Consider the following 24,433-nt stretch of genomic DNA (forward strand, 5'->3'; position numbering starts at 1 on the left):
CAGTGCGATCATTTAATGAATTGCCACCCAGCAGTTTGCAGCCTGCTCTGGTCTAAAACAGTTAAATCATCAGACTTTATTGTCAGACTTGCTATTCAACATTCTCAAATTTGGGCAGCAGCAACAAAACGCAGCGTTACCATGGCAACAGCATCCGGTGCATTTTCCTCCTCCTGGATACACATCCTCAAGCCAGGCCTGTGATTGGTCGAGCTCTCTTTGGATGTCACTGGGGCAACCGAATGATGGGGAATTTTACCACATGAACGGAAATGCAACGGCTGAATGTGACTGGCTGTTTCCGAGCGGCTTCCATTCAGAAACAAGTGATGTTTCCAGAGAGAGGAGGCTCCCCGTTGGACGGCCCGCACACCCGTCTGAGGAAGAGGGAGGGTCACTGAGGTTTTTTTTCTGCCTCGGTACGGGAGCCGAGTGGGGACCAGCTGGTTACGCAGCGGCCGTGGGTCTCCACCCGAGAGTATGGCGGCTGGAATTGCACCGGAGAGCGAGGGAGACGCGGAGACATACCAGAGATGGTGAAAAAGAAAACAAAGAGTTCTTTAATTATTTGTGTGAACAGTTTTAGTTCTGTGTTCCTGACGTGGCCTCCGGCTTGAAACATTGCGCCTGCAGTTCACACTACGGGGTTTACGCCAGCGTTTTACCAGTGTCCTCGATGGAGCAACTTTGTTTTTTCTGATCTACAGAGAGGGGTGAGCTGAGCAGATGAAAACCAGCACGCTCCTTATCAGCGGGCAATATTTTCTTCCTCCCTGTGCACATTTTTGGACAATTGCAGTCCTCGGACGCCCGGGTAGCTGTCAGTGTCTGGCCTGCAAGGGGGACATTCTACAATGAAATCCATCTTGGGGCAGCGAGTCTTTGTGCTCTACCATAGCTGAGCAGCGGCGAGCAAGACTGTATTATTGACAACCCGTTCAAAATGGGAAGCGAATGGTGACTGTGATTCGTGCGGGAACATTTTGAGTTCATGTCAATGACGCGCGGAGATTTGATACCTTACGACTTGATTTAATCCACGATGCGCGAGTATAAAGTGGTGGTCCTGGGCAGCGGTGGGGTCGGGAAATCCGCCCTCACTGTGCAGTTTGTTACCGGGACGTTCATAGAGAAGTACGACCCCACTATAGAGGATTTTTACCGCAAGGAGATCGAGGTGGACTCATCACCCTCAGTGCTGGAGATCCTTGACACCGCTGGTACCGAGCAGTTCGCCTCCATGCGGGACCTTTACATAAAAAACGGTCAAGGATTCATTCTGGTCTACAGCCTCGTAAACCAGCAAAGCTTCCAGGACATAAAGCCGATGAGGGATCAGATCATAAGAGTGAAAAGGTTGGTGAAGTAATAATAATGTCCAGATTGTTCAGTGTGTATATTGTATGTTATTCTTCATCTTCACACATAGGGCTGGCCGATCAGTCCCTGCAGGTATGGGTGGGCCTAGGCCTGGTCTGAGAACTGCTTGAATGAAGATGCTGTGTATCTTCAGGGCAGACTACAGAGCAACACAACATGCCTGATCTGTTTTGGTGAACCACCCACAGTGCTTGTAGAATTGCAAATTGCACTACAGCTTTAAAAGTAATAGCATGTGTTCTTTAAGAGAACCCTCAACTCTCAGTCTCAGTGTTTCTTCAGACACTGATGTTTCTCGACAGTTGATCTGACAGTAGCAGGACACCAGTACTGATCCACTCTGTCCATCAGCACTCTGAAGTCCAGCTAATCCTCCAGTCATAACACGCTAGACGCCGTCTGTGAAGCTTCTACCCACTGAGCAAGATGCTGCACCCCCTGTGAAACACCAGGCCCACGATTCAGTGCAGAGAGCTTCAAGAAAGCATGGCTTGATATTCTGTTGGGGTTCTACGGAGAATAAGGAGCCATGGTTTTAATTAACAAGCCGCACAAGCTATTTAGGAAGAGCGGCACAATGGAAAGCATGGAATCATCTAATGTCTGAGCGCTGTTACACAGATGATCCAGATATGAGGTCAGCTGCTGATTGATACACAGAAGAGGTTAGTTGAGGCTGTGTGGTTGCTCTGTTGTGTAATTGGTGTTTTAAACCTCTGGGCCAATGCAATTTGAAGATGTGATGTGCTGTTTACTGTACATTCACCTGGAAATATGGCTCGATGTTAAATAACCCAGTGAGAGCCTTGATAGACCTTGTCATGGATGCTGCGGGTTAAATCACTGGTGGCAGCACCAGTGGGCTGTGACTGCGTGGGTTCATCCGTCATTGTATGTGTCAGCAGATGTGTTGCAGTCAATCTAGGGAGTCCAGTTCCATTAGAAGATGTTCTTAAGAAAAATAATATTTAAAGCAGTGCAGCTCATACTGTTAACTGATACAGCTCATTACGATAAGACTCAGCGTAAGGACAGTGCAGCCAGTCCATGCTTAAGAGTTGTATTAACGGTTTTATTGTTTATTTTCTGTAAGGTAATCATCAAACATTATTTTTGTTAAAAGGTCCTATAAATATCTGGCTCTGGTTTAAAGAATGAGGTCAACATGTTTCCCCCATATGAGTTGAGAATGAGGATAGGTATTGTGTGTGTGTGTGTGTGTGTGTGTGTGTGTGTGTGTGTGTGTGTGTGTGTGTGTGTGTGTGTGTGTGTGTGTGTGTGTGTGTGTGTGTGTGTGTGTGTGTGTGTGTGTGTGTGTGTGTGTGTGTGTGTGTGTGTGTGTGTGTGTGTGTGTGTGTGTGTGTGTGTGTGTGTGTGTGTGTGTGTGTGTCTTCTTTATATGTAAATGTGACTGTGCGCTCACACAGCAGATGCTGCAGGCTGTTATGTGACTTCATATTTAACACTGAGTCTGGTGCTGATCTCTAATGTCACAGCAGAAATTATTTCCTGTAGCAAAAACATCACAACTGCTGCTCATAGTTTCATTCTGAATCCTATGCTTCGTGTAGAGTAGACAATGAACACTTTACATGTGCTGGAAATAGAGGATATAGAAATGTCAGGTCCGTAATTCAATGCCCTTTGTGCAGTTCTCCTTTAATTGTCTTCTGAATGAAAGTATTTTCTTTGATTATTCAAATACTTCTTTATTTGTTATAAAGAATATATCAAAGCTATGTGATATACTTGAGGTTTAAAAGCATCAGCCAAGAAACACATTTCAGTCACATATTTTGTTTAAGATCAGTAAAGCTTCAGCCGTTTCACAACTATACACACAGAAGATTTATTTTCTTAGAAGCTTCTGTTGACAGCAGCACTCCTGATAGAATGCAAACACACTTGAGTAAACACAACACATCCAGTATCTCTACAAATACTGTCTCCTTTTTTAGTTGACGTGAATTATTTTCTTGTCTGAAAATGTGATTAGTAGCCTACTGTACTACAAGTAGTTTATTTTAGTAGTAGCATCGGTGTGTTGTAATCATCACTTTGTTATTTGCACTGCATTTTAACGCCACAGTTGTATGACTGACTGTGTAAGCCACATTAATGTATTTCAGAAGTTACATTTGAAGGTTAATAGCATGCTTTCTTTCCTTACTGAAAAAAATACCTTATCGTTAATTGCAATCTTAAAACCCAATGCTGAAATGCAACAAGTCCAGGCATATTCTTTGGTTTGTTGAAGGGGATTGTGGGATATGTAGGCAATCTGTAAATGCAATAGAGGACATCAAACAGAACGGACACATCGAAAAAGCCCCACTGTTCAAAATACACAGACCAATGAGAGAAAAGAGGTTATTAAAGGGTGGAATGTAGCCAGATTGTTCCACTGTAAGTTGATCTACAAACAAAATAAAAGGTTAAATAACACATTTTCCAGTTCTAGCTCCTCAGGTGGGAGAATTATCTGCTTCTCTGTCTTGTTTCATCGTAATTTGAATACATTTTGGACAAAACAATACTTTTAAATATGTCATCTGGGCTCTAGGAAGTTTGTGATTTGTGGCATTTTTCCCAAATGTATCACCAAACAATTGATAAATCAATATATTATATAAGTATATTACTACATGAATCAATAACGATGAATATATTTGTCGATTGAGAACTATCATTTTTCTTCAACATTGTGTATGAGATGGTTTAAATTGAACCGGTAGAACTTGGACCACAGCTTGTGACAGTTTTCTCTGATTTCTTTGAACTATTGCATTTGTTATGTTACCTCCGCAGTCATTCTTTTGCTGCACGTTACACTGTTGTCATAGCTTCTCACGCCTGTTTGTCTCCATTGCTGACATAACACTGGTGACCCGTCACAAGAGTTTTGGCATTCTCTCAGGTCAGAGGCGCGGCTGTGCGTCGCTCTCACTCTGAACCCTGTCAGCATCTATCAGTGTGTGCTGTTAGTAGCTTTAGCACAGAGGCCAAGGGTGCACATGATTACACCAAGACGGGACTGTATCCACTGGGGACCTCATCACTCCTCACTTCAGCTGCACTTACCTATACACCAGGGATATATGGGGACTTAACAGAGCAGTTAAAAAGCAGTGACATGGTCAGAGGATTGTGACATAGGTTACTGTTATAAACCTCTGCTTCTGTAAAGTCAGCATTCTACTAAGGCTTGCAAACCTGTTCATGTGCCAACTGGTTGAAAGGATCAAGATCAATAATTGGAGAAGCATCAGTCTTCCAGAGATATCCCCTCTATGCTGTTTCTGTTGAGAGAACTGGGCAAAATAACTGAGATTAAGTTAATTGATGATTACATTTATTTCAAAAGTCTGCGTTTAAGGCAGGACACAAAGGTGTTTCTTTTATATCCAACAAGTTGTTTCATATATATCTTGAGCATCACTAGTAAGAGCAAATTATATACAGTACAGGGATAGAATCCCACAGTAACTAACACAAAACACTAGTGACATTTTTAGTGGCATGGCTTTAGGATTGGAAAGTCCAGACCGAGAATCCCAACAACTGTTGGATGGATTGTGCTAAGATTGTGTGCTCATTGTGCTCAGAGGAAAAGCATCGCCATCTTTCTCAGCTGTACTTTAAGTTTAGTGAAAATGATTTGCTAGCTAGGCCAGCCTGGATATCACCATGTCAGCACTGTCGTTGTCAGCATTTTGCCATGCTAGCATGAACTAGAAGACAGTGTACCCCACAATCCTACACTTCCTCTAATGACTTTTACTACGGTTTTGTCAAGCTAAATTGTTGAATGCCTATTTATCTGTAGCTTAACTGCGTCTTCAAACATACAAAGCTATCCATGTGACCCATTGTATATATGTGCTAGCAATATATCAAGTAATGTATCAAATAGTTGATTTAATCCAGAGATCTGTAAAGCGGAGTTTCTCCACAAAGAACTTGGAATTTGCTGTTTACTGTATCTGCTCATTCATTTCATGGAAATAGATCATTCAACATGAAAAGAGGGTACACAATTACCAATACAAAACCAATTGACTAAGGCAGCTCGAACAATTATTCATATTATCTTGTACAAGACTCTCATTGATGCTACAAACTGAATATATATCCCATAAAGTCCAGTTCTGTATCACAGAGCTTCTCTCAAAGGCTGATGTCAAACTGTGCACTGCACTCACACAGTGTGTACTAGTTAGTAACAAAATGCCACTGAGCTCTTATAGAAGCCCATTAAAAACTGAAATTGACTTTTAAGCTGTTCCGATGGATAATCACATAGAAAAAAACAAGCAATTATGAAAACAGCCAGGCAATCATCCCTCTAGGCATAAGTGGTTTATATATTTATTTTGTGTAAAGTCAAATCATGAATGAATGTTTAAGAAATCCTTCTGAAAGTCTCTGAAAGTCAGTCAGCTCATATGCTCTTTAGTTTTACGTGTCCTAATCTATGCAAAGTGTGCACATTAACCTTTACATGATGTCCAACATCAATCAACAAAGTAAAAATGTGTACTGTATATTTGTAAAGTGATTTGAAAGAAAAACGTAGAGATTTTTCTGACACTAGGCCAATAGTACCAAAATAGAATAATATCTTTAATGTTTAATTTTCAGATCAATGAATGAGCTACTGAAGTATTCAAAGCATATTACTCTCCTTTCTTACCACTACTGGAAAGCGCTCTGTAAACATTTTAGTGGCTTTTGGAGTAAAAGGGAAGCCGAGAATTGGTTTGTACAACCTTGAGAAAATCGGAGGGACATTAAGTCCCTGATATTGTCTCCTTTTTTTCTCTTTTAATCTTTCGTTCTTTGGATAAGCTGAAAATATCATGAAAAATGTATGTGCTTGCCATGGCGTGTTTACCAAAAGACTTTCCAAATATCTATTCCTGATGAAATCTTTACTCGCCCTGAAACTGCGCCAGAAGAGAGGAGCGTAATGCTGCTCTATGACTCAGCCGATGCCTCTCCACTGACTTAACTGAAGACCCTTTCACAAAAGGGCCGTTGGGAGAAGGCCCAGCACGCAGCCTGTTTCCTCCTTCGTCCTGACATTGTTGGCCAGATCTAGAGACGCTTTGCCGCTGGGTTCCATCGTCCGTCAGCAAAGCCTATGTGAGTTGATGCATCATGCATTATAGATAAGGTGTGTCTGGGCGAGCTCGAAAGGGTGTCTGAAGTCAGACAGCTCCAATGCGGGGCATCGTCAAGCTTAAAAGCTGCAGGCGAAAGCATGACATGTTGTTGGGCTGTTTGTGTCGCAGCACAAACACAAGCAGTTATTCATTTGTCTTTTGAGGCCCGTGTCTAAACCGCTCTGTGATTGTTCTCTGTGACGGACATGCGTTGCCTTCTTGCATCAGCCACTGTTGGGTCAAAGTGTGGTTGACACCCTTCATGTAGCGGCACTGGGAGCATCGGTATCCGTGGCAGCCACTGTCTCACACCTCATGGGACTGCCGGTTTCCTCCTCTGCTATTATGACTAAATATAGACCCTCTCCTTTGGTACCAGATGTCTCAGTGTGGTACTAAATGAGCTGCATAACTATATGCCTGACCAAGTCAAGTCCTTCATTATGGTTAAAAATAAAATGAAACCTACAGCACACTCGGGTGATATGACTTTTATTGGACTGACTTTACTTGAATCCATACCTGCTCACATGCTGTCTGTGGTTTGGAAAGAATCGACAGGGTGGTATGCCAAAGAAAAGATGCAATAAATGTGATAATGATTAATCACCATTAAATATAGCTGGAACGATAAACAAATAAATCAATGTATTGACAGAGGATGTATTGGCGACTAGTTTTAGTTGTACTTATTATACTATTTACTAACTATTATATTACTTTAGTTGCAGCCCTGCTGTTATATGAATCCAGCATGACTCTATACTGAAAGCTCAGTTCTGTAATAAGCAGCCTGAAACGTTTTTTTCAGAAGCGAGTCACAACTCCGACAGGAAAGTGAGAGCGGGTATGAAACAGAATGTAATGGTAGATAATATAAGATAGTTTGCTTTCCATAGGACTCTCTGAGGGATTTACAGCAGGAGGTTCGAGCTAAAACCACATCCGGGGGCAGAACAGAAACGGCACTATTACCTTGAATAAACGCTGAGCCCCCATGGCTCCTCCTTAAAAAGTGCAGCTATCAAATCAAATGTTTGCCTTTCAATCTCCTCACCCACAACTATGTTTAGGATTTTTCAACGAAGGTGGAACAATATATTTTAGCTTCAATGCAAGAGCTGCCTACCACCAACGACATGTGGTCCGAAATAGTTCTCAGGAAAATAATGGCCTTGGCTTGTATTTAATTGACACCAGGAATGCAATGAATGAGACCTGTGCAATCCACCGCATGTTAAAGTTGAGAGGCTACAGTAAGATGTAGCTTCTCATTCAAGTTGCCTCCGAGCTCGTAGAACACTATCACACACTTGGTTACGCTCTAAGATCGTCTCCTAAATCCTGGTAGTTCCTCTGCGCTGCAAAGCCGACCCTGGGAACAGAACGGGATAGTCGAGATTAAAGTTCACTCTGGATGAAGTATTCATGAGAAGATCAAAGTCGGCTCCCTGTTCTCTGAAAGTTTAAGCTTATTTAACGGTGAAACGTGCAGCCCCTGGCCTCTGAGTTACTCAGGCTGCTCCACTTCGGGAAACATCTTCTGCAGTCTGCCCATCTCACCTTCATTGGTTAAGTCCTTGTATACCTGTTACCATAGTAATTGAAGTAGGAGGTTGTTTTTCTTTCTATAAATAATTTAGAAGCATATATATTTAATAGAGCGAGGGGCAAGATTTGAAAACCCTGATGATGTTGATGGGTGTTTGGGTGCATGACTCTTAGATTCAGCCATGTTGTTCAGTGTTGCGGACACATGTAAACCTATTTCAAACGATGTGTCGGATGGATATACATCTGTCCTTTGCCAGCCTCACACACTGATAAGGATGAAAGAAATAAAAACCTGTTGTTTATCAAATGATGTGGATATGCATGATCTGATATCTCTCCAATCTTTTTGATCTTTGTTATCTCCTCTGATGTGTAAACCGTCTCAGTGGCCCGCCATGTTTCCCCTTATCAAAACTGATGTAGTGATTAACTTGGTGACACTGCGTCAGAGACGTTTCTTCTAATAATTATAGTGCTGTTACCTATTTCATTTAACCGTCCGTCTCTACCGGCTGTCCGCTAAGTAGGGTTATGGCCACTTCCTACCCTCAGGGGTCAGAGCTCTACCGCCCATTTCCTGTTTTCTACTGGGCCCAGCTTTAGATGGTGTTATAAGATAGGGTGGGAGTTGACAGACTGTCAGGGAAAACATCTGGATTCCTTGGATGAAACAGTCAGTTTTAAATGATAAATGAATACAAATCAGCCATTTCTGAAGCAGAAGGTAGTTTTGACTCCATGTTCACAACCATGTACTCTTGCAATGACGATGGCCCATAAAATGTTTTCTGTAATAAAGAGGGATAGATAATAGACAGACTGATGGCGGATATATCTGTATACATCTTCTCATGTGTGTGTCCTTATCTGTCCTCAGGTACGAGAAGGTTCCTGTGATTCTGGTGGGGAACAAGGTGGACCTGGAGAGTGAGAGGGAGGTATCGTCCAGCGAAGGTCAGGCCCTGGCCGAGGAGTGGGGCTGCCCGTTCATGGAGACCTCGGCCAAGAGCAAAACCATGGTCGACGAACTGTTTGCTGAGATTGTTCGGCAGATGGACTACGCCGCCCAGCCAGACAAGGACGACCCCTGCTGCTCCTCTTGCAATATACAATAGCCCCGGGGGCCCGTCAGGAACCACCCAGGCAAAATGTCTACTTAGAGAAAGCTACCTTGCCCGCAGCAGAGACACACACTAAGACACACATGCACATGCCAATTAAAATAAAGTAAAATTCACTGTTGAACGCGATGGATTTTAACTCCACTGAGCATAAAATCGGCGGTGACATGATTATTTATGACAACATGTGAGTAATGAATATATTTTGAAAGAGGAACTCCAGGAATTTGCAGAAAGAGAAATTGTCAAATGACAAAAACGGAACATTCCCTCGCCTTATGTTACTCTCTCTGTTGTTTGGATTTATTTGTATCCTTTCAAGTTGTAGGGAGAAATCATCAGCAAACAGTCACAAATCAGGATCTTTACTCTTGGGTTGTTTTAAAATCTGTCAAAATGAGTTACAATATCTTCTCCTGGTTATATTTGTATCACGGAAAATAAAACATTTTGTTACCTTGATCTGAAGGTAAAAAAATCCAAATCCAAAATCATATTTCTTGGATCCCGTTGTTTTAAATATGAAGGAGTATTTGATTTACAGTATGCACACATTTTCTCCCAGCTTATTTTGTGCAGTAGTTTTTCGGAGGTTTTTCTACTCATCACAGGGCTGGACCATTTTCTTTTCTTTTTTTTGTTATTAAAAAAGGAATGGAGAGAAAATGGTGGAAGTCAGCATTTTTCTTTAAAACATTGGTGCAGTCATCTCTTTCATATGTTCTCACTTTGAGATACAACAGCAAACAATAGCAGAGTCTTTCACATATTGTGTGATGTTTTATTTTTCTCTCTGGGAGACTGACAGCACATTACTGAGTAGAAATACAACTATCAGCTTCATCCTGATGGGACTAAGAGTTGATGTTTTCAGTGTTTGAATATTTACAGACGATATCTTTAAACTCTTTCAGGAATGGATGACATTTAAAGTGAAGATGCCAACATTTGTCATACTTTACATTTTCTTTTACTTCTGGGGTGCCCAAGAGTTTTTAACATCCTGATCCTTCTGTCAGTGTTCAAATCCATAGTAAGGATGAATGAGAAGATAATAGGAATAATAAATGGTAGTGTAAATATTTTGTATTGAAAGTGCCAGCTCCTGTGAAGACACTGACTCAACACATGTGGAATTGTCAACTGTATGCATGGCTAGTAAACAAAAAAAGGTCTCTAGTTTGAGATAAATATAGACTGTGGAAATGTGCAAAACAAACGTGTACAAACTGAATCTGGACACTCTCTCAAATGTAAATGCTGTACTGCCACGGGAACCAGACTTTCCCCGTGTGACCATTTTCATTGTTGATTTTATATTTTTTTATGTGACCATTTACTCTTCATTCCCTCTCTGAATGGTGACACTGTTACATTTGACACCTAAACAATAAAAGTGCGTTCAACACTCGAGTCGACTGAGACTTCACTTTGAAGTTAATCCACTCTGACATGCTCCAACAACATGGGTTTCTTCCTTGTCCTTTTTCTGTACTCTTTCTTAATTTGTACTGGTCACTTCTATATTCAGCCATTGAAATGCGATGTAAAAACTTAAAACATTGAATATGCAAGTCTTGCATTGGTTTGGGGGAACTTTATGCCCTGCGTTTTGGAACTACACTTCCCATAAATGGCTAATTTGCAGATGTAAACAGGAAGTACTCGTGTTGCCGTGTGGTGGACAAGTCAGGTGTTAGCTACAACTTTAGCCACATCTTAATCTAGCTATTGAATTGAAAAATATTCCGAACACTTTAATTAAATCGCTACAGCACTGAAGACGACTTAAAACACCATATTTATAGCCAAGTTCTCAAAAGTCATTTTTACTGTGATTCCAAGCGGATAAATAAATGGACGTCATTCACGATGGACACTGAAATTAAGATATCCCTGAAAATTGTAAATCCCGCTGAATCTAACATTATTTTTATGAATTACAGTTTGTAACAAATGAGACTATGCCTCTGTTTGAATTGTTGGCCGAACATGATCAGAAGAGATTCAATTTGTTTCATGTGAAAGCTATCTTCTTTATCAACTGCAACACACTTCCAACGTGTGAATACTTGAGTCACTGAAGATGGCTCTTGGTTGTTTCTCCTTGTGAGTTAGAGAAGGACAATCGGACACACTTTGTGCTCTCCAGAGTAATGGAAGATACCTGTGCTTTTATTAGTTTGGATCTCTTTCATTCTGGCATCTCATGCGATGGGTAATACCCTGTCGAAAGCTTCTACTAAAGATAAAATAAAAACTGTTATTATTCAGCAAACAGCTCCCATCAGGCTTTGAACGCTCTACTTTGACAAAAGCTCAAGGGACTTTGCAACAAAACAACTGCATCTTTGTTCAAATGAGTCTTCCCCAGTTTTTTTCAATACATAATCCATTTAGCTTTAAAGCTTAAGGTTAGAGATCTTTACATGCAACTATTGTTGAATTCAGTTATTTGAGACTTATTATTAGTGACGTCTTTATTTCTGAAACTACGACAGCTGAAATTCCTATTAAGGTCCCCTAATTTGATGAATGCAAATTAAGATTGAACACCGCCTTTTATCCTTTAGTTTTGGGTAACATGGTTTTGAATTGAATCCTTGAGAGAAAGTAAGGAACCCACATTTGAATTGAAATACTAAAGAGTTTTAAGAGATGGTTTAAACAACTAGCTTCTCCATGCGTTTGGTTCTTGTGTCTCCCTGCTTTGCCTGCCAACTAATTGTAGAGATTGTTTTTGTATCCATTGGTCTGTTGGGTATATGGATAGTGCATAGATCGAGGGGATGATAGCATCTCCTCTGAGACGCTTGTCAACGTCTCTTCCCCCCCCCAGCGACCTGATACCTGATGTAAGCAGAGATGGTGAATAGCGAGCCTGTGTGGTCTGTTTCTAATGTCTTGCTTGCTGAGGTGCTTTATCTACCTTGATGAGGCAGGGCCGAGGACTGAGCACCTGCTAAGGGTCTCAGTGGGTTTAATTAGGAACCACCCTCCTTCTGGCATCCCTTAGTCTTCGGCAGCATCATTTGTGTTTTGTGGTTTAATGTCCTTGTCCACTTTAATGTCCTTGTTGTCAAGTGAAAAGGATTTAATGAGAATGGATCACCAAATTCTTTGCAGGACTCAGCTGTATAGTTGGGCTGCAGCTTCGTTACTTGAGCTTTTAAAAAATAACATTGCAACCTCTGGCTCCTATTTCCCTCAAGTCCTTGCAATTGAACCAATACTGGCTTTAAATGAACGATAGCATTATGAGATGTTGGATTCCCATGGGCAAAAAGACTGGAAAATAAAAAATAAAATCAGCTTGAAAACAACCCCCTGAGTCTCTGCGCGTAGGTGTATGAATGAAATAGGCGCTGACTCATTGTTACCTGTTCCTCGGCTCTGTAAGCCCGGGGCTCAGAGGCACAGACAATGCAGCTGTGACATAGCACAGTGTGTTTGTTCCAGCTGAGATCCTCTACTTCAGTATGTCAAATGTCAAGATGAAAGGGGGGGGGGGGCGCTGCATGAGTCACGCCACTGCCACCCCCACCCCTCCTCTCTCCCAGACTGCAGCAGCACAGTCCCTAGGGAGTCTGTGTGGGATACGACAACAAGGCCATGTCTGCCCTGTGCACTTCTAATCCAGGGGACGTGAGTTCATGGGGTTGTTATCCTGAGCAGGAGAGGAACACCCTGCCTGCCCAGCAGTTTGGAGGATGAAGGAGATTCCATTGCACAGACTGAACAAAGGAGCCTTTAAATTGCTTTAATCATCTCATTAATCACTGGAGCATTAAAGTCTCAATGCAGTCCAGACAGGGGGCTGAAATGTGTGAAAAGTATGCTTTTGTACCTGTGCAGCAGAGAGGTATTGTGGAAATCAATAGGGCGAGATGTAAGAGGGGAAATTGTACATTTCGAGGGAACATTTTTCAGTTACTTTGGGGCATAACAGCACACTTCACATTCAAGGTATACCCCATGCCCTGATGGTAATCGTGTTTTGTTTCTAGGATTGTGGATTACTACAGAACGTACTCCTGAGTGAACATCAAGTCATTATTTATTGCTTTTGCCGTACCTTACTTGGATGTCACCACCGCTGAAGAGAGCCGTGCTGCTTTCAGCCCACACTCTCCCAACCCCCCCCCCCCCCCCCCCCCCCACCGTTTTGTGCCTTTTTATATCGGAAACGATGTTGATGTGCAGGAGGGGGAAGATGGAACAAACAAGCCGAGCTAGGACTGTCAAAAGGCCTAATAACTAGGTGTCATGGCAACCAGATGGCAACACACGAGTTGTCAATTTCACAGTCTAATTTGCAGCTGTGTGTGTGTGTGTGTGTGTGTGTGTGTGTGTGTGTGTGTGTGTGTGTGTGTGTGTGTGTGTGTGTGTGTGTGTGTGTGTGTGTGTGTGTGTGTGTGTGTGTGTGTGTGTGTGTGTGTGTGTGTGTGTGTGTGTGTGTGATCTGTGAACGAACAACAAGGATTATTCCTCTCCTGACACATATATGTATGTTGTAATCCATGTTATCACTATCAGGCAAACGGGTGAGTACCGCCAAATCGTGAAATATAGTATTTTGACATTTGAACAGATATCTCCAAAATCTCAGAAAGTAACCAGGTACATTACTTGGTACATTACCAGCTGCTTTGGTTTTGTTCAGTTAAGTAGACTTTTCAAAAATTGATTTTAATAACAAAATATATGACCATAGTCTTCAACATAAAATTAACTCATAATGCATTCTAATGGAAAACGTAGTCATATTTAAAAAAAGGTTTTGTCCTTCAGTCCCAACACAAAAAAAACAGTATTTGTTTGGTTTTGTACCTGTTGTACAGCTCTGGTGACCAGTCAGTCTGTTAGGCGTAATTTATTATCTTCTATTATAAATGACTCTTGGTGTGCTTAATTTAGTTGAATTGAGCTCACCGAACAGCCATCTATGATTTTATGTAAACATATTACTAGATAGAAGACCTGGAGCACTAAGCCGCTAAACCAAAAGCAAGAAAACATGTTGTGCTTTTTGTGAAATGTTGGGAGTTCTCCCAGTTCTAAGGGGTCAACAAAATTCCATTCTCCATGCAAATTAGATGAAGTTGTTTCAGAAATTCTAACAAGATGTGTTCCCAGTTTCTCATTTTCCGACGTGATCGGTTCAAAAGAGAAATAAACATTTTTACAAGAAACCCCTGGGACAGCAGACAGTAACAGTTTCATGCAGAATCTCTCTGATATTTTAGTTTTTGTCGCAGCCGCTTATTGACAATCATTATGCAATTGTTCTCACACACTTTAGAACCCAAATCTTTACCAGCTGTCGCTATTATGTAGTCCTCTAAAATTATAAATTGGATTTCTAATTGCATGGATTTGTACAGCTGAAGGATTTGGTGTGTTCCTACACACAGGACGAAGACTAAATACTTCCAGACTGCCATTTTCTTTCTCTGTTTTTTCTCTCTGTTAAAACAAAGAGTAAAGGAATACGTGGCACCATGGCACGGGCAGTGTTGCAGTACTGATGGCAGTTTGGTAACCCTACCAAAGGAAGAATACAAATCTGACAACGTCTTTTTATCAGCACCTGAATACATGCAGGCAGAGAATTCCTACATTGAATTATTTCTAGCCTAACTTGTGATGAGCAGCCCCCCTGCTGGGTTTCCTGTCTTGTGGAGGTGGAGGACTCAGCAGGAGCTCTAAGGGGAGGAAGCCTCATTCTCCAGCTTTGGATGGCTTTCTCTGTATAACAGATTCCCTCCCTCTGCTTGATCAGCTGTAGCAACTCTCCACCTCCTGCTTTAATTAGGGAGGGAATGTACACAGTAGGCTATTATTAAATCAGGAAAATAATTGTACTACATAACCTTTTAATGTCTTGTAAGTGATACATATTAGTGAGACTCAATAGTCAATACAATAAACGTTTTGTGTGCAAGCTGTGAAGAGAAAAATGGCATCATGGGAACTCTGTAGGCAAAGAGTGCACGCTTCAATCAAACACTTTTAAAAACTAATGTGAAATGTGGTGAAAGCAAGATATAATTATTACAATGGTGCTGATTTCAGATTCCTTCTTTAACGACATGTAAACATAAATGTCTGACTGGAACAGTGGGAGTTTGAGAAATGTAAAAGTCTAGCCCTGGCTCTAATGACCTGGTATTCAAAGTTGTTGGGAAACTGTGACAGGGCAGGAGATTCAGCCGCTGCTTGTGCAGATATAGAAGGAAAACATTTCTTATTTCCATCTCACATCACTTCTTGAGGGGAATACATCCTCAGGGAAGCATATTGTGTGGAAATGTAAAAGAACATTGGAGAATGATATGCAAGTTGTGTATGTATGTATCTGTGAGATGTGTTATAGAATTCTCTGAACACTTTAATCCAAAAGACCATTGTGATCCATATTACCTTCCACTCAGGGGTGACCAAAGGCAGACCTGGTTTTGATGCCTCGTCTTGAAATGGGCAATGTGCCTTTAGAACGACCGCCTGCCTGCCTGAATTGCTACAGGGCTCCATTTTTAAGTCCATTATTATTGTTAATCCTGTGCTTAAATATATAGCTGAATTAATGTATTTAATCATATTACCACACATAACATATGTGGGTATGTAGTATTCCAGTATAGAAAGACATTGCACATAGAGTGGGAGAAAGTGTGGGTTGATAATGGCCCAGAGGCATACAGTTTTCTCTGGGAGCCACTGGCAGATTAACCAGGTTGGGGGGGCCCCCATTTGAACCTCTTAACCTTCAGTACACAGTGTTGAATCAAAAAAGAAGCCTACATTTAGAGTAGATTATACATGTAAATAGGAATTAATTAACTGTAAAGTTAACAGATAAATGTACAGTGATCTGAGTGGAAATCATACAAAAAAGTAATAGTAATCTAAGAATGTAATTATTCTATGTGTGCAGTGTATTCTCACACTATGGTGATCAGTGTGAAGTTGAATTGTGATTTAATTTAATATTACATAACTGAGATCACTAACAACATGGCATAACATCGTAATTCCTCACATAACTAATCCAAAACAGCATTGTCTCTTGGCTATTTTCTCCTATTTTGCTGCAGTTCTCATTGGGTTTCACGCTTTTGTTGAAATGTTCATCTTTGCCTCAGTTCCAAGTCAGTGCCTCCAGGGGGCTTCTGAAGCTGCCAAGACACTCTGTGTGATTTCTCCATCCTCAGTCCCACAACACCAAGGCGTAGGAGACTTGGCTTCCTGCCAATGAGAAGGTGGGCGAGTATCATGAAATAGAGAGGAGGGGGGGGGAAACAGTTTAAGCTTTGCATCACACTGCACATACATGGGGGAGTGGGCAATGTGAAGGCATTGATCCCAGCCAAAGCCCCAGGCCACTGTCGTCCATGAAAAAGGACAGGAGAAGCAGGGAATACAAAGCACTGAACATTTATGGGAGGTTCATCTTAATGATTATATAATATTGACAATAGACTGTTAATTGATTAATCAGAGGCAAGAAGGGTTGCCAGAGGTTGCACAGCAGTGAGAGCTAGTTGGCTTGTTAGTATCGTTGCATTGGTTACTGAATGGGTCTACATGGGTTCAGGCCCGGGGCTCATAGACCCATGGACCAGGCATAAAGTGTCTGCAAAGAACAAAAAAGAGATGTAAAACGGGCAAAAACAGACACAAAATTACCACAAAATCACCATAAACAACCACAGAGACTCAAAACGACCCCATCGAAACAAAAAGCAACCATGAAGAGACATTAAAACAGCCACAAACACTTAATATAAACAGCAAGAAACAACAAATGACCACAAATATGTCCAAAATGACCCCAAAGAAAGAAAAACCCTCCACAAATACGCAAAGTGACCACAAAGAGATACAAAACCACTAAAGAAATGAAAAAAAACTACCTCAGAGAGATGCAATATTATCTCAATGTAACCTTTATATATACAGTCTATGAATGTAACGCATAATTACCTAAAACAGGGCACTTTACCAATGCACTCCCTTCTTTAAAACGGTCCCCCAGTCTGTCCCTCAATTCAAAAGATTCTAAACAGGACCAGCCTGTTAAGCCCGAGAGACCCCGGTACTGGGGCCCTCCTGCAACATCTTGCAGGAAACAGTGTCTGAGGGCATGCTCATTTAATAAACTATGAATGTTTTATATCCATGTAATGGGAAGAAACTCATCTAACTGATCATTTTAATATATATATTTTTTAAAACCCCACAATGCTAACGCTGAGCCTCTGAATTAGCAACGAGCGAAAAATGCTAACAGATGACTGCACCGAAATTCACTCACAAAACCTTATTATTTATCTTTGCTGCACATCCAACCCATCGTTTCACATCGTGAGGTGACACAGAATTGAGGGGTACCCTTCATTATCACTCAATTATATGAACTCTCGGAGATAATAACAAGAACAGACATCAAAACATATGGCGCTAGGTAGCTAAAAACGCTAACATGGCTCATCTGTGTCGTAGTCTGGTCAAAAGTGGTCTTCAATGGCATTAAAACGATAAAAACGCTGCTGAAGTTAGTCCATAGGTTAATCCAATGTGTCTGTGTCCCTTTGAAATGATTTTTGATAATCCATGAGCAATAAACCTGCTTTTCGGTTTTCAGATGTCAGAGCGAGAGATAGGTTCACTCTGGTGCAAAACTGTGTGTGCGAAGCCCCCACCTTTTTGTTTTACCATGTGTGTGAGTGGGGAGATTCCCCTTCGATTATATTGGCTCTAACGGTCAGAAAGAGATGTCAATCACAAAAAATCGACCAATGGGTTCCAGAGAAACGGTAAAACCCCCATTTCCACCCAAATCACCTCAGAGGTGGAGTTCTTTTTGCTAAATCTGTCTAAAAAGATCAAATGTCACTTGTTTTGCATCAATCTTGATACAGGGTACTTATTATATGTTGTACTTTGGATTCCTAAAGCTTTTAGTCTACCTTACCATCATCCAAGGGTAGTTTTCACTATAGGTACAAAATAAATGTTGGACGGACACTATAATTTACAGTTTTTTACTATGTTCAATCTGAATTTTCTTTAAAATAAATAACATCTATATTGATTTTGACTTTTCTACATCCAACTCACAGGTTTATCATTACTTTGAGAAAAAAGATTATTAATTTAACCCTTTTAGAAGGGAAGATATGGTCATTTGTTCTGGGAATGTCATTTTCGAGCCTGAGACCTGAAAAACAGGCTCAGGGCTAAACTGGGATCTAGTATTCAAAGTGTAAACCTCAAATGAAGCCATCAGTTTTCTCATGACATATAAATAACTCAGTTGATTAGGATTACAGATTTCTTCTTGGTTTACAGAGATGGAATACTTTCTGTGGTTGGGGTGTTTTTATTTGGTGCTGTTAAATCAGCACAATCATACCAATGTTGATGTCACTGGCTTTATTTGCCTGGTGACAGGACTGCAGCTGAAGCTGGTGTTTATGTGGCAGAGATTTACACAGTCCTGTTTTTATGCAACATGGAAAGGAAGAGTCAGCCTTTTATTGCAGAATGTACCACTTGTAATGTTATCCTGTGTGCCCACGTTTAAAGGCCAGGGTTTGTGATCCTGCTGCCTGTCATTTATGCTTCATGGTCAGCCAGAGCCCCCTCCAGTGGTCTTGGGTGGTATTATAGGCCACCAACAAGCACCATAGAAGGCAAGCCAGGCGTCATGTCAGCTCTACTATCAACCACATTGTAGGAACATTTATTTAAAGCTAAGTTAAAACGTAGTATGCTGCAAAAGAGAAAGGGAAAAATCTCTGGCAGCTTCAGTGAATGTTGGATGGCTGACCCTGTCTTACTAAACTGACAATAAACAGGCTACATACAAATGAGTGTACACACACACACACACACACACACACACACACACACACACACACACACACACACACACACACACACACACACACACACACACACACACACTCACTCACTCACTCACTCACTCACTCACTGGCAGGTTACAGGCAGGTACTTGTTTGACAGTATTTGGAATATAAATATCCATTTATGTATCAGCCATTGACTCTGTATTTATGTGTCATTATGAATGTTTAGCATCTTGACTTACATACTAACTTATATAGGTAATTGTTCTGGGAACTTTCTGAAGTACAAAATAAGAAATGTTCCAAGGACAAATCTTTAGTTGGTAAAACCAAAAGATTATCAACACTTTATTGATTCAGCGGTGTTTCAGTCATAACAAAGTGTAGACAAATGTTCAAACCCACATCATTTTAATGCTAGGATAGACACAAAATATTCCTGGTCGAATGTACTTATTGTAAGTCGCTTTGGATAAAAGCATCAGCTAAATGCAATGTAATGTAATGTAATGTAAAAATATTACATATTTATAAGAAAAGCTGAATGTTAATGTGTTTAACTGGCAATTTAAGAGGCATAGTTTCGTCAGTCACATAGTCAGAGTGGTAGAGGTGGCTATTAAATATATTTAAGATAATACTTTTGCTAAGCCTAAACATATTGAGCAATTGACAAAAAGTCATAATGATCCCCCTATTAATAATTTTTGAAGTTTTAAATATATACTTTAGAAACAGTTGAGAGGGTCTCACAAAATTGTGACTTTTTTTGTATCCCCTCATCCCATAAATCATTTTATTATTCTTTATTTTATTTTTTTTTTTAGAAATCTCAAAACTGTCCCGTAGATGTCTTCACGGCTGGACTGTTGGCACACATGTGAAGTTTGAGCACTTTTTCAACATTTGCATAGGAGTTAGACATTACATTAGGAGGTTACATTACTCTCTCTCTTCTCTTGATCGCCCTCTCTCTCTTCTCTTTTTTTAATTTTTTAAATATATTTTTATTTTTCAGTTATAAAATAAACAGACATTGCTCCAGATAACAGAACATACAACAAAACATGTAACAACAAACAGCTAAACAAAACGTAACGGGGGGGGGGGATGCAAGGATGACTTCCTAAGACAGCTGATTGTGACATACACAGGACATTACATATACATTATACATTACACAGGAGATGCCATATTGACAGGGTCAGATAGGAGAGCTGCAGACAGTGAACCGCAATCCTCCTGTCGCCCCTCAAAGTCCCCCAGCAGAGAAGCTGCACGCTCCATATTCAGTAGGTCCAGATACTCCCTCAGCCATGAGTCCCTAGTAAAGCAGGCTGGTTTGCGTTCCTTCCCGTTTTGAGTCTTTTTGTGGCTAAACAGCCCAATGTCCAGAGCCGATCGGCAGTCCTTGCAACATTGCCATCTGGCTTGAGACCCAGACATGCAATGGGACATGTAGGGAAATTAACTTTTAAAGATTCAGACATTAAGGATATTACTTCTGACCAAAGTTTTTTTACCGCTGGGCATTCCCAGAGTAGGTGCAACAATGTACCTCGCTTGCCACATTCATGCCAGCATAAGTCTCTGTGTTTATTGTCCATCTTGGATTTTGTAACAGGGGTGATGTAAGCTCTATTGAGAATTTTGAACTGTATGATCCTGAATCTTACACATTTAGAAGAGAACATAGCTGACCTCCAAATGGAGTTCCATTGCAAAGCAGACAGAGAGATATTCAAGGCATGCTCCCAGGACAGTTGGACAGGAGAATAGGTATTCGGGCCAGCCCTAGATAATAATTTATAAATGTTAGAGACCACACCGGATGATATGATTGCTTTCTTCTTGAGGCGCTGGTCCTCTTCCATACATAAAGCAGGCATGGCTCCCTCCTTACATTTTGTACTAATAATAGATGCTAGTTGTGCATATGATAGAAAAGATGAGTCTGAGAGACCATACTGATGTTTGAGTTGTTGAAATGGAAGGGTTGGGTCTCTATATGTCTGTCCAATTGTAGTAATACCAGCCCTCTGCCAGATATTATTACTTAAGGTGCCTCTTCCTGCAGAAAGACAGGGGTTACTCCAAATGGGGCAAGATGGCAAAGAGAGCCCCTCTATGTTGAGTCTCCTGTGCAGTTGCTTTACAATAGAGCATGAAAAGCGGATGATGGTATTATCCATTGAGGGTGGTGGTTTTGGGAAGTACCACATTGATGCCAGAGATATGTTTTGGTTTACAGACATGATGGATTGCTCCAGCCATTGCCAACTGCCTACCGGAGAGGCACTTTTGTACGCCCACGTTAATGGATACTTTGCGTTGAAGGACAGATAATATTGGAATACATCCGGGACTCCCAAACCTCCCATTGATCTTGGAATAATCAACTTATTATGTGCGATTCTGGGTTTTTTATTATTCCAAAGGAACTGAGTGAATAGGGATTTGATATCTTTAAACCATTTTAGTGGGAATTCAAGAGGGATAGAAGAGATAATATGAGAAAGCCTTGGGAGAACATTCATTTTCAAAGTGTCTGCTCTGCCCCATAGAGAAAGTGGTATGGCCATCCATCTGTTGATGTCCTCTTTAATGGACTGGAAACTAGCAGGGCCGTTAAGGCTAAAGATTTAAGAGATATGAGAGACGATGTTAATTCCCAAATACCTCATTCCATTTGTTTTCAAATAAAGGGAGTGTTCATTAGGTTGTGCTTATATGTGTATGAGTTAAGTGGGATTGCTTCACTCTTGTTCCAATTTATCTTATATCCAGAGAAGCTGCCAAATAAATGTATTATATCAAGAACTGCGGGTATAGAGAGTGCTGGCTTGCTCAAAGTAAGAAGTATATCGTCAGCGTACATATTTAATTTGAAATCGTGTCCATGAATGTTCACACCATGTATGTCACCATTAGAGCGAATTGCACAGGCTAATGGTTCTAGAGCCATAATAAAAAGTAGGGGACTAACTGGACACCCTTGCCTCACACCACGGTGTAAGGGGAAAGGTTTTGAGATAAATCCATTAGTTCTAACAGAAGAGAAGGGAGCGCTATACAAAGCCTTTACCCAGCTAATCAACTTGGGCCCAAAGCCACATTTTGTGAGCGTGTAAAATAGATATGCCCATTCTATTTGGTCAAAAGCTTTCTCAGCATCTAGTGATGCTGCAATCATTGGCAAATTGCTGGAGCTTGCTTCTAGGATAATCTGAAAAACCCTCCTCATGTTATTTGAGGACTGGCGGCCTGGAATGAAACCTACTTGGTCTAGATGCACTATAGATGGAACCGCCTTCTCCAAACGGAGTGCCAGTATCTTGGCTAGAATCTTGTAGTCACAGTTTAAAAGGCTTAAAGGGCGGTGGTTACCCATCAGAGAAGGATCTTTGCCCGGTTTAGGCAACAATGAAATAATGGCCCTGCTCATGGAGGGAGGCATGGCTTCAGATTCTAATATTTCATTGAATAACAACAATAAATATGGTGAAAGCTGTTCTTTAAAACATTGATAGAACTCTGTTCCAAAACCGTCATCCCCTGGAGTTTTCCTGATGCCATCTTCATGATTGCGTTTTCTATTTCATTTTGGGAAACAGGTGCCTCCATAGCAGATCTGTCAGCCAAGCTGACGCTAGGGAGGTTAAAACCTCCAAAAAAGCTATCTAAGGCTTCTTCATTCAAGTTATCTTGTGTGCTATATAATTTAGAATAATAATTCTTGAAAGATTAATTGATTTTGGCTGCATCACACTGTAGCTTGTCATGCTCATCTCTGATAGCTGGAATAATCTGTCTGTTTTCTATTTGTTTTAATCTATGAGCTAACATTTTCCCTGCTTTGTCTCCGGATTCAAAGTATGTTCTTCGTAAACGAAAAAGAGCAAAAGCTGTCTCCTCATGTACAAGTTTCTGCAAATTAGTCCTAGCGATGAGAAGTGAGTTCCTTAGATCTAAATTGGATGGGTTAGAAGAGCAGCATATGCTGCTCTTCTAGAGTCTTGAGTTTAAAGTTTAATTGGGATTTCACCTCTCTGCGCTTTTTATTCTCTGCTGAGGAGAAACTAATTAACCAGCCCCTGCATGTTGCTTTACAAGCCTCCCAGACGCTTGCTACAGAATTTAGATTGATCTCAAATAGATCTAAAATGTGGTCCTTAATGAGAAGTGTGCATTTTCCATTTTTGAGTAGAGATGTATTAAGTCGCCACTGTCTGGATTTGCAAGGGTTGGTTGGAGGGAAAAATGTGACAGATACTAAATCATTTTATTATTGATGGATGAGGGGATACAAAAATATTCATCAATAATTCTCAGATTTGTTTAATTTGAAATAGGCCTACTCGGCACACATCGTGGTTGTAAGCTAATATGTCTGCTCTCAATTAAAAACTATCTTAAACTGCTTATAACTTCACATTAATGCCATAAAGCTCTAGTTTTTAGTATCTGAATACTGTTGTTCCAGCAGACCCCGCTAGATGTCGCTGCTCCTCCGTGTGTCGCTGCCGCTGAGAAGGTGGAGGTGCTGCGCCTCCTTCATTGTTTGAGTGGAAGGCAACGGCAGAGGATCCACCACTCGCTTCAATGTAATCCCGTCTTTCCCCGGTTCACTCTCAGTCGTCCACCATGGCGACCGCAGAAAGCCTCTCCAGTCCGAGCGGCTGCTAGAAACTCACCCGGGCTTCATTTTTCAGCCTCTACCGCTGGACGTGGATGTTATATCTCCTTTCGGCTGGGAAATACATACGTGTGGACAAGCCCGCATTTGGAGAGAAGCGGTAAGAGAGTCCTCACCATGGTTGCTCTTAAGGGAAGTGATTCAACTTGTTTGATGAGATTAGGGTTAAGTCCTGGGAGTATCTTTGCCGTGTTGTTTTGTGATCCTGTGGATTTCGAGGGAGGCAAATAACTACCACTGTTAGTAAAAAAATGTCCTGTGCTACCAGTAACTGTCCTGTTTGTCCTCCAGTGTGTTTGCAGATATACCTTAGCTGTATTGATGTGTGCAGACGCCGCAGTCTCTGTAATGCTTCATGCCTCTGAGTGACATTTTAATGATCAGGAACTGAGCATTTTGAATCTGTCATCTATATTTCCAAGCAAAGGTGTCCAGGTAAGCCCAGGCTTTGCATTAATGTTACTGTAATGGCTGATAATGTCAAGAGGATTACAGCAGCCTGCTCTATTAACCTACATTATAGTTATGGTGTGAACACACCATGAGTGCCTGACTTCACTATTTTCTCAATTATCATTCATGATTGTTCGAGGAAAGGCTTGGATGTCAGCCAAGCACTGGTTACAACATGCATGTTCTCAG

General features: G+C 41.1%; 2 protein-coding genes across 5 annotated transcripts in view; both read left to right on the forward strand.

Annotated features, from left to right (window-relative positions):
• Positions 1 to 349: 349 nt before the first annotated feature.
• On the forward strand, positions 350 to 10,628 carry LOC117466608 (ras-related protein Rap-2a). The gene is made up of 2 exons (XM_034109962.1): positions 350 to 1,356; positions 8,977 to 10,628. Exons 1-2 carry the CDS (start codon positions 1,043 to 1,045, stop codon positions 9,212 to 9,214), a joined length of 552 nt encoding a protein of 183 aa, XP_033965853.1. The 5' UTR covers positions 350 to 1,042; the 3' UTR covers positions 9,215 to 10,628.
• A 13,045-nt stretch (positions 10,629 to 23,673) lies between these two features.
• The window catches only part of LOC117466902 (FERM, ARHGEF and pleckstrin domain-containing protein 1), a 59,725-nt gene continuing 58,965 nt past the window's right edge, over positions 23,674 to 24,433 (forward strand). For all 4 annotated transcript variants that reach the window (XM_034110401.1, XM_071207055.1, XM_034110402.1 and 1 more), the window contains exon 1: positions 23,674 to 23,891. The gene's annotated coding sequence lies outside the window, so the exon portion shown is untranslated. The remainder of the gene's footprint in view (positions 23,892 to 24,433) is intronic.

The sequence above is a fragment of the Pseudochaenichthys georgianus genome, chromosome 21 (genome assembly GCF_902827115.2).
Source record: "Pseudochaenichthys georgianus chromosome 21, fPseGeo1.2, whole genome shotgun sequence".
Classification (NCBI taxonomy): domain Eukaryota; kingdom Metazoa; phylum Chordata; class Actinopteri; order Perciformes; family Channichthyidae; genus Pseudochaenichthys; species Pseudochaenichthys georgianus.

Coding starts and splice junctions, on each gene's coding strand:
- LOC117466608 (XM_034109962.1), top strand. CDS start 1,043: ATGCGCGAGTATAAAGTGGTGGTCCTGGGCAGCGGTGGGGTCGGGAAA. Junction 1,357..8,976: donor CAGATCATAAGAGTGAAAAG/GTTGGTGAAGTA, acceptor ATCTGTCCTCAG/GTACGAGAAGGTTCCTGTGA.